Source organism: Rhinolophus hipposideros (assembly GCF_964194185.1).
Source record: "Rhinolophus hipposideros genome assembly, chromosome: 6".
NCBI classification, from domain to species: Eukaryota; Metazoa; Chordata; class Mammalia; order Chiroptera; family Rhinolophidae; genus Rhinolophus; species Rhinolophus hipposideros.
In genome coordinates, this window is record NC_138052.1 from 2,416,634 (window position 1) to 2,427,864 (window position 11,231).

The 11,231-nt window shown below is 41.9% G+C and overlaps 1 protein-coding gene across 1 annotated transcript in view; it reads right to left on the bottom strand.

Moving 5' to 3' along the window:
* Window positions 1-10,884, bottom strand: part of LOC308499052 (uncharacterized protein) — a gene marked incomplete at its 5' end in the record, with an annotated part of 38,027 nt that extends 27,143 nt beyond the window's left edge. Inside the window, 5 exons of the mRNA XM_081051834.1 lie at window positions 1,126-1,221; window positions 1,507-1,633; window positions 5,222-5,278; window positions 8,146-8,335; window positions 10,784-10,884. Of these exons, the coding sequence (XP_080907960.1) occupies window positions 1,126-1,221; window positions 1,507-1,633; window positions 5,222-5,278; window positions 8,146-8,335; window positions 10,784-10,884 (571 nt within the window). The remainder of the gene's footprint in view (window positions 1-1,125; window positions 1,222-1,506; window positions 1,634-5,221; window positions 5,279-8,145; window positions 8,336-10,783) is intronic.
* Window positions 10,885-11,231: the final 347 nt, after the last annotated feature.

An 11,231-nucleotide genomic window follows, 5' to 3' on the forward strand; every position in this document is an offset into this window, starting at 1 on the left:
TGTCTTCCCCAAACTCTGATTTTGAAGCCCTAATCCCCAATGAAACTGTATTTGGAGATGAGACGTTTAGCAAGGTAATGAAGGCTAAATGAGGTAATACAAATGGTTCCCCAATTCTATAGAACTGGAGTCCTTATAAAAATAGGAAGAGACATCAGAGCTCTTTCTCTTGCCATGTGTACGCAGAGAAAAAGTCAAATGAAAACATGGTGAGCCAGGAGGAGAGACCTCACCAGAGATCAACCATGCTGGTCCCTGATCTTGGATTTTCAGCCTCCAGAGCTGTGAGAAATAAATTTCTGTTATTTAAGCCACCCAGGCTACAGTATTGTGTTATGCCAGCCAAGCTGACTAATACAGAAATGCAAATCAACACATCAGTGATATAGCCTCTCACATCCACTACTATGGCTAAAATCAAAATGTAAGATAATAAGTGCTGAAGGTGCTGAAGATTGGCAGGAATCAGAACCCTCAAACACTGGCATAGAAATGTAAAATGGTACAGGTGAGGAAAACAATCTGGCATTCCATAGTTAACACAGAACGCAGCAATTCCAGTCCTAGCAGGGAACTCAAGGGAAACAAAAGCATATGGCCACACAAAAAATATGTAAATGAATCATCAAATCAGCTTTACTCAATAACAGCCAAAAGGTGGAATCCCAAGTGTCCAATGACTGATGCATAAACAAACAAATGTGGTATATACACATAATTAAATATTACTTTGCAATTAAAGAATGAAGCACTAATACACCCAACAATATGAATCTTGTAATGGAAACTGAAAGAATCCAATCACAAAAGAACACATAATGTGTAATTCCACTTGTACGAAATGTCCAGAATAGCCTCACCTATAGACATAAAAAGATCAATGCTTGCTAGGGCTGGAGGGGACAGGACATAAGGAGATGACAGCTAAAGGGTATGGGGTTTCTCTCTGAGGTGAAGAAAACTGACTGTAGGGATGTTTACATATATATATATATATATATATATATATATATATATATATAAAATATCTTAATAAAGCTGTTTAAAAAGAAAAACAACTATCAGAAGTGTTTCTCTCTAAGGTCTAACTACACCTGGAGTTGCCTTCTGTCTGTGCTCACTCACCTGGGTACCTCTGCTTTAGGAATTCTTCCCCTAAGCACCAGGGCTGTTCCCCTTGCTCCAACTTGAAGATCACCTGGGGTTTGGTAATGCAGTACCCTGTGAATGCAACAATTGAGGGGATATGTAGACCCGATCCATAGACTTTCTAGTTCCTGACTGTGGAGAAAGATGCAACAGCAACAGCAAAATGAAAGCACCATTTGCTGCTTTCAATGGGAAAGTAATGACAGAAACGTTGCTTCTTTCTCTAAAGGTTTCAGTTACCTCGCCATGTAATCAAAAGCCTGAATAACATTAATCTCTATAGAAGGTACATGTAATTTGATAATTTGCAAAAAGGAATTGTATGCCACAGGGAGTCAGATGGTAAGGTCAGCTCACCCACGGAGACCAGGTGGCTGTAGTTCTCCAGCATCACATCTCTGTAGAGGGCCCTCTGCGCGGGGCCCAGGTACGGCCACTCCTCCTGGCTGAACTCCACAGTCACGTCTTCGAATGTCACGGATCCCTGTGGTAACACATTTTGTTCAAAAATTCAGAATTAATTAACTGACACAGCACATACCTTTGAAAACTAGTATTTTCCTGTTTACATTTAAGGTTCCAAAACAAATACGTATAAAGAATGTTGATTTTTTTTTATCTAATTTGTCTTGAACTTTGGAGTTACTCAATTAGTTAGACTTTTTAATGTAACATACTTAATTTATATATATTTATGAATTGTAGCTTTTTAAAACAAAAAAAAATTCATTATACAGAGACTTCCTACAGTTCTTCTTCTACATCCCAAGGGATGATCCTAGAGAATTCTAGGATGTTTTATCCCTACATAGACATCACTCCCATAAATGATGGGAGCCAAGGAAGGGGTACATGGAAGCTCTGGAGATAGCACACACGATTGAACTTCTGTCTAAATGAACGTATAAACATATATAAATGTAGAGCTCATGAAGAGCAAAGCACAACCCAGTAAGGCCTTAGAATCACAGAGACCTGTATAAGGGAACTGTGTACACTGAAGTAATAGCAGTGGATATAAGGGTAGGGAGGAATCACAGAGCAGAGGCAGCACCCAGTGTGGTAACTACTTTTTCATACAGCTACCCAGTCAAGCAACATGAGCAGCTTCTTCAATGCTGGGGTCAAATACTGATATCGAGGACACAAATGAAAAAACTGTGGTAGAATTTTCAGTGAGACAGATCTGGTCTTATTGCTCCCGAATATCTGTGGAACATGAAGCTGGAACTGTCCCTTAAACTAGCACACACACGGTTGTAGAACACAGAGGGGGGGTCCAGGATGAAGACAAGCATTATGGAGTTAGGAGCAATTTGGGTGGTAACTGAAGGTATCAGAGGCCATCAGACAGCACCTTGAGCACACTGGGACTGAGGAAAGCAAAATACCAAACCAAGCGTTGGAGGGACCGTGGATATTAAAGAGCCAGGAAGAAAATGTATACATCACAAAGTCAGAGAAGAACTTTTCTAAAAGGTCATAACAGAACAGTGAGAGGGCAGAGTCTTGGAAACTGAGAAAGGGAAAGTTTCCACAACAACGCACTTCAAAGGGGCTGGGAGAAGGAGAAGTGGGAAGTAGCCGTTCAACAGGTATAAAGTTTCACCTGAGAAAAATATTAATTTCTAGAGAAATGCTGTACAACCTTGAGCCGCTAGTTAACAATACTGAATTGGACATGTAAAAATTTGAAAGTGAACAGATCTCATATCAACTGTTCTTATCACAAGGAAATAAAATAAAGGTATATTAAGAGATAAGAGGAGAGAAACAAGTTTTTTTTCCAGTGGTATCTATCCAAGTATGTGTTCATTTACATCTTCAGCGTCTCTCTGTGCAGCTCGGTGCTAGTAACAGGGAACTAAAACAAACGAATAACAACAGGAACACATCTCATTCAATTTATTTTGATCTAAAAAAGTAAGAAGATTTAACTGTATTTTCCAAAAGTAAAAATTAGTGAGAAAAACACCATTATTCTTTTAAAAATTTTTGCCAATCTCTTTTGTATATTGCTTAATAAAAATCAGCTGCATTAAAAGCAGTTAACATGTGACGGAGGTAAAAATGTTGAAATAGGGATCTTGGAAAATTCTCTCCTCTTCAAAAACTGAAAAAATTATAGAAGCTAACACAGGCGATCTGTGAAAATGTTTGAAAAATGGCTGGATCACAGTAGGAGAAGTGATACTGTATCTTTTTAAGTTACATGTTCCCATCACTCTCCCTCTTCAACTCTGCGGTAGTTTGAGAACCAACGGTCTGCAGCCAACAGCCTGGCAACTACAGGAGGGGCAGCACTGTGAGTTCCATCACAGCGTCGTTCCCAGAAAAGCGGTATCATTTCGCCTGTTGGTGGTTCTCTGAAAGATCCTACTTACAAGATGTCTTTATTTGAGCTAAGTTAGTGTGTGTAACTTGAGCATCACATAATATGTGTGAAAAGACTTCTCTCAGAAGCATTTGTCAAAACATCGAGAGGCATGTGTTTAACTTAGTGGTTACCTGCGGTGCTGGATAATGGCAGGGCAAAGAATGGCGTGATCAAGAAGCTTAAAAGGAAATGCTGGGGAATGGGATGTTAATAAAGCTCTGATATATTTGTGAGAATCTACAAGGCTCCACACATGCATACAGCTGTGCATGTACCCAGGGCTCAGACCATGCTCAGGAAACACGTGAGATGATCCTAAGCTGTCACCTCTAGGTGACCAGAGCTTTGGCATAAGGAGGAAGTGAAGGTTACTGCAGACGTGTGAACTGCCTGACTGACCGCTGAAGGAATGCCCTGACACGCACAGAGCAAAGACTGCGAGACTTAGTGATTCCAGGCATTGAAGGACATTTCTGACGAGACTTCAACTGCGACAGAGCACAACAAATACAGACACATTAGTTGTTGCTTGGGGCTTGGAGGGGAAATGAGATGATGGATGGTCGTTAAGTTTAGAGTTGCTTTTTAAGGTTATGAAAACGCTCTACATTGACTGTGGTGACGTTTGCACATATCTGTGAGTACACTTTAAAAATCATTGAATTTTACACTTAAATGGGTGATTGGCATGGTACGTGGATTGAATCTCAATAAGCTGTTTTTAAAAAATGAGAGGATGAAATCCTTACAGGACAATAGAACAGACTGAAGGGCCAAGGATGGAAACTGGGGGTGAGCCGTGTGAAAGGACAAAGGAGAGAGGATGACTCCATGAAGACGGCAGCAGGAGGAGGGCAGTACCAGTGGAGGGTGCCACAGACACTAACAGACAAACTTTCTAGAAGGAAAAGAGAAGTAGAGGCAAGTGATACAGAAAAGTCAGGTAAGGAAAGGATTAGACAAGTCCCAATGGATTTGATTATAATCAACTCTCTGATCACAAGATCACAGGCAAGTCGGGAGAGAAAACAAGGCATCATGCAGAGGTTTGAAATATGAATGAGAATATTGAAATATGTGAAAGAGAACCGAATTTTAAACCATCTGCTGAGCAACTTGAATATCATAGGCAATCGAAATATTTATGCAGGGCAATTTCAAGGATATCCATTTGATTCATCAGAAAAATGTGTTCATTCAACACGTGTTTCAGTTTCTGAAAAATAGTATTTACTGAGTACATATTCAGCATTAAGTCTTCTATTTTTATTGCATAACAAGTAGAGGTAAATTTCTATATTATTTCAGGGTTATTCCTAGAAAGTTGTCAACTAAATCACCTACCTGAAATCAATAAAGATTTTTTTTTTTAATCTTCCATTGTCTTTACATTCTACAAGGAGAGTTTGCTTTTCTCTTCTCAGCAATGTCAGCCTTTCAAGAAGTATTTTCTGACACTGGCACAGTCATCAACTATCTCAGAAATAAATATGAAGCTCCAATTTGGTAAATTCATAAGATCACAGAATCTGCATATATCCGCATACCACCTGCGCTCTGCTATTCATCTCTATTTGCACAAATTCTGAATGTATCTGATCCATCTCTGTCTGCTTTTGCATGTTAACATAAGAGACACTTACGCCTTTATAATTTCCACTGTAAAATAAACTGGGTATTAACAACCGAACTCACCTGAGTGATGTTCATTTTCTGCTGCTCCTGGAAGAACGTAAAACACTGAAGGTTCCACTGGGGAGGAGGAAAGTGAAATGGGGTCATGAGAAACCTGGTCTTCCTTACAACTCCTATATTCACCTGCCTACAAATCTCCTAACACCACCTGGAGGAAAAGCCTCCCTGTGGGAGCATGTCCCTCTGACATTGTGGAGAAGGCACAGGAAGAAGCGCACAGAGGCAGCACCACCTGGTCACGTGCATCTCTGACATAAGTGCGGGGGCTTCACCTTGCATTTTCACCGAAGGAGGTCAACTGCCTTTTGTCAAGGAATTCACAATTCTGACTAATCAATACAAAACAACAACCACCACAACAAATAGAAGCATGTAAGTAAAACAGAGGACTAATTAAACAAATTCAGGTCCACCAGAGGTCACCCTTCCTTCATTAAAACTAATGTCAAAACAGACTCTGCTTGGATTGTCCATCAAGTTTTGTCTTTACACCTTGAGTTAAGAGTTTCCACAGAAACTGAAATAAGATGGGATACTTTATGCAAGAATTGTACTGTTTTACTTTTTGTTCTAAACTGGTTGCAGTTCCTAAAAAACATCCGTTGATAAGATGTTTATAGAACTTACCTGTGAGAGTAAACAGCCCTGTGCTGCTTTCCTTAGTTCTATCTGGCGTGACTACAAAAATCATTCATTTCAGGCCCAATATTTTGGGGCTTCCCTAAGTGTCCAATAGAGAAAACCTTTCGTCTACTCTCATTGTGTTAAGTCCATGTTCGGGAAAGTGGGAGCACCAGCTTAACTCTAGACACCACATGAGGTGATAGACATGGTGTGAGAGCAGCTCCCAGAATGTGAGGGCAGAACAAAGGAAACAAGGTGCTGTTTAGGATTTCGTCAGCTCTGCCTGCTTACACCTTCCCTGGACATCAGTCCTCACCAGCCATCCAGTCAGGTGCCCTTTTCCTGCGCATCCTGGCAGGTACCCCCCTCTCAACCCCACGTACCACCTTCTGCAAGTTGGTCCACAGTATCCACCGTCACACAGTCTGTGATGGCTTCTGGGTGGTGACATCTCTGAGACTGACTCAGGCTTCCCCCGGGAATCAAGAAATGCTTCTGGGGGAGCAAATCAGGACCGGCGCCTTCTAGATAGTTCTGCCTCTACTCTAAAGTTCTGGTGAGGCGTCTGTCAGAAGAGCTATTCCCCCAAGTGGCCCCCAAGCTGTTCCTGAGGCTCCTCCCTCTTTCCTGACTTAAAAGAGTTACTTTGCTCCCAGGGGCTGGGACCTGAGCCTGAGAAACAAATTCACTTCATTTGACACCTTCACGTAACATTCTAAACTTGACCCTTTTGGAATGCATGAAAACTGGACTATGCAGCACTGTACCCATTACCTCCATGCAGCTGCTCCACCAGAAGCGAGGCTAGTGCCACGAGTCAAAACAGTAGTTTGAATGCACTGAATTAAATGCACCAGTAAAATTAACTTCACCTCCTTTTTTTTTTTACTGCTGCTACTGAACATTTTTAATTTACATTTTGATTATATTTGTATTACCTTCCTACTGGCCAGCACTGCATTCGTTTGTCAGACTGGACCTCTGAGCATGGAGACAGCCTGGACAGTGCAGGAAGGTGCAAGAGCCTTACAGTCCCACCCAGGGGCTCTGGAGAAAACCCACACATCCCAGGATATGTTTACCACGTGGTAAGATTCTGTCCGCATTTACTTCACAATCATCTCTGAGAGTTTGAGGACAGGCTACTCTGCTAAGTGCTCCAAAGTTTGCAACTCTGGGTTTGGGGCAGGGAGGACATTAGCAAGAGCAAGAGATGGGAAGGAAAATCTTTATCTGCGTCCTACCTCTCACACCTACCAGGTAGAGCCTGTGGGGATGTTTGCATGGCAGGCCCTACAAACTGAGAGATCGAAATTAACCACACAGGACGGTCTGAACATACAAATTCCTAACTGAAAGCGGTCCTGGTCCATAGTCCTGTCCTTGGCCTATAGCTTCCTTGAGAAAGGTCAATCTTTTACCTTAAAAGAGCCTGCCTACTGTCTTTTCAGCTTCTAAAACAAACAGGCCCTAGGAATGTCACAGTAATCCCTTTTACCGGACCCTCACGGCACCACAGGCCTCACCAGAGCAGGAAAGTACAGAACCCCTCATTTTGGCTCTTGTCTCTTGATTACCATCTCTATGTGCTGGAAACTGCTCTAACTATCCAGTCCCCACCAATGTAAAAGAAGTATCTGTCTCTCCAATTTACTTTTTATCCAATCCCAGAGATTTCCCTGCTTTGCTTTCTCCCACCCCTGTAATCCAGGACCAATCCATTTCAGGTAACCCTCCTGCTTCCATTCTACTGTGTAAAATAAATTGCAAAACCGCCATTTTCCGGAGCATTACTCAATCTGTTGAGATTTTGTTTCCGGACAATTGTCATCAGTTTAGCTCAAATAAACTCTTGTTAGTTTTCTCTTAGGTTTGATGTTTTTTCATGGGTAATACCGACAAGTAGGCTTATTGTGATGGTCAAATAAAATAAATGAAGGGAACAAAGTGTCTTTTGATAGTAGCTGACACAGTGATTATAAGCATTTGGCAAAATGTTTTGCAGATCACACCATAGCCAATTCTCAGAGTAACTATGCAAACTATTATTAGTAGCCTCAAGTTTACCGTGAACGGCACAAAGGTACAGTCCCCTCCCGCCGCCTGCAGCCCCGCAGATCCCTCCCCACCGAGAACCTCCTCCTGATGGAGACTCGGCCCCACCTGCGCCGCAGGGTCCGCGGGGCTGACTTCGCACGCACGCACGCACGCACGCACGAACGCGGGACTGGGGGAGGGGAGGGCCCCCGCCTGGAGGTCCCCCGGGTATTGCCCGCCTCTTGGCCCAGACACCAGCCTACCTGTCTGCAGGGGCCCAGCGCAACCTCTGCTCCCGCAAAAACCACGAGCGACAAAGAGATCGTGTCCCTCCTAGTCTGCAGAGGACCCACGGGAGGAGGCGGGACTACTCTGCACATGCGCAGAGTGAGACCCATGCCCAGAGGGCTCCGCGGTAAGCCCACACTTTGAAGACTACGTTTCCCATGAAACCTTGAGACCAGGAAGTAATATTTGAAGCGTGTCCGTTTAATTAGCCATTTGGCAGACGTGACACCTGGACCTGACACTTGGGGACTTTAACTGGGTCCCCAGAGCTTTGGGGTTAGACTTTAAGTCGAGGATCTCACAACATATTGCAAAGCGACGTTCTCGATCGGATCCTGGTTGGAAAAACAACACCTGCAAGAGACAACAGTTAGGGAATCATGAATATGAGCTAGATATTAGAAATATTAAGGGAAATTAACGATTCCCTGGGAAAGTCCGATAATATTTGGAAGATGTAGGAAATTGTTATTTTTTAACGATGTATTCTGATATGTTTACAATTATGAAATCGTGTTTATAATTTTCTTTTTACGAATTAAGCAAACCAATTAGGGAAAGCAAGTAAGGCAACAGCTTAAAACTCTTGAAATCTATGCAATATGTGTATATGATGCTTATTTTACTATGTCTACTATCTGGAGTGTTTGAATTTCTTTTTAACACACAGGGAAAGACTTGGGATACGGAGGGATGGAGGGATGGAAGGAGGTCAGGGAGTGCAATGCCCGTTCAGAGGTGTCCCTTTAAAATCAAGCAGCCAAGAGAAGTAAAGGCACACACACACAACTATCTCTCTCTCACAGCTGTGAAAGAGAACAGATACTACAAAATGGAGCCAGCATTAACATAAAAGAGTAACATCTGTGACCATCAGATGGTGGTGGGGAGGCAATAGTCTAGCTGTTCAAATGGCGAGTAATACACGAAAACGCGTACAACCCTAAATAAGAAAATTGTTATTGTGTCAATTCTGCATGTCCATAGGTAAACCTGCCTTGAAACTTAATGTGTGCACACATCAAATCAGAGATATATGGAAACAATAACATAATTTTTCTTCCTAGTAGACTTTTTTAGAGCAATTTCAAGTTTACGGAATAACTGAGCAGAAAGTACAAAGTGTTCCCATATAACCCGTCTCATCACATCACACACAGTTTCTGTTTTTATCATCTTACTTTAGCGTGGTGTATTTTGTACAATTAAGGAATGACATATTATTACTAGCTGAAGTCCAAACTAGTTTACATTAGCAGTCACTCTTTGTGTTGTACAGTTGTATGGGTTTTACCAAATGTATAATGTCATCTAGCATAATGTCCAGCATTCCATTATCATACAGAGTAGTTTCACTGCCCTAAAAATTTCCTATGTTCTGTCTGCTCAACCTCTGCCCTCCTGCTTTCCCATTCTGAACTCCTGGTAGCAACACAACTTTTAACTGTCTCAATAATTTTACCATTTCCAGAATGTCATATAGTTAGAATGATATAGTAAGTAGCCTTTTCAGTCGGGTTTCTTTCACTTAAATTATGCATTTAAGATATCTTCATGACTTTTAGTGGCTTGACGGCTCACTTTTTAATAGATGGACAATATTCTATTGCATGGATGTACACAGTCTGTTTATTCACTCATCTATTCTCATCTACTGAAGGACACTTGGTTGCTTCCAAGTGTTTGCAACTGTAAATAAAACTATAAACGTTTCATGCAGGCTTTTATGCGAATGTAAGTTTTCAAATCAATTGAGAAAATACCAAGGAGTACAATTGCTCGATTGTATAGTAGAGACTAGCTTTAACTTTATTAGAAACTGCCACACTGTCTTCCAAAAGTGAATGTATAATTTTGCATTCTCACCAGCAATGAAAGACAGTTCCTCTGCTCCACATCCTCTCCAGCATTAAGCGATACCAGTGTTTTGGATTTTGGTCATTGTGAAATGTGTGTACTAGTACGTCATAATTTGCAATTCTATAATGACATCCGATGCCGGCCTTCTTTTCGTATGCCTACATGCCATAAGTATATCTTCTTTGGTGAGGTGTCTGTTCTACTTGTCCTGGAGTCTTCAATCTTCTGAAAAAGCAGAATGAGAAAACCAGATTTTCAAAGAATTCTGGGAAAGCCTTGTCAGAATGTCTCCAAGACCTGGCTCTGGTTGCTGCCCATGGCTTTACTTTATTGTTGCATTGCTCCCAAGAGCCCTATGAAGTGCTCTATGGGATGCCTCTTCTTACATCTCATCTGCTATTCCTATAATCAAGCAGATTTCAAAAGAAATAGGCCCATATTGGGCAGTCAAGACAGAGTAAGAGGCTGTTGTATCAATCAGGAAATGAACAGGCTTACCTACCACATCTAGGTGACCCGTCCTTCCTCCCCAGTGAGGATGATGGTCTTCCTAGGAAGTGCTGGAAATCTCACGCCCCATCAGTTTATTACTGTCATTTGCAGGGAAGAAGTTGTTCCCTACTTTCTTCGGAATGGGACAACCACTCTTCCAGCGCCCTTTTCATTTGCACAGGGGGCACAGTTGTTTCGGAGGATTAGGCCGCTCCTTACACCAGTGGTCTGGGCTCGCACATGCAAAGCAGGCTCCCTGACCTGGTGTTGCTCTTCTGGGGCTGCTGGGGTGTCCCTGCGGTGGTTTGGTCCTTGATCTGTATGTAACTGAGGCCACAATTCTGGCCTGTCTCTGGTCTCATCTCCGGTCTTGCTGTTCCTTTTTTTCTGTTTTCTCTGTCTCACTTCTTAAAGATGTTGAAATGTCTCTATTCCCTGGCCTGCCATTGGATCGGAGCCTTCTCATCAGATATGTAACAATGGGTCAGAATTACTGAAACACCTTACCAGGTGAGGGAAAACATCATGTCAAGCTTGATGAATTTAACCATAAACTTATCTAGGTTTTTGGTAAAAATGGTCAAATCGTTCTTTACACTGAGTTATATCTGACATTGAGAAGCACACGTGAATCCTCACAGTTCAATTTAATCTTGTTTGGTTTAAATATATGTAAAATTTCCCCTCAAGACTTTCCTTCACAAACCTA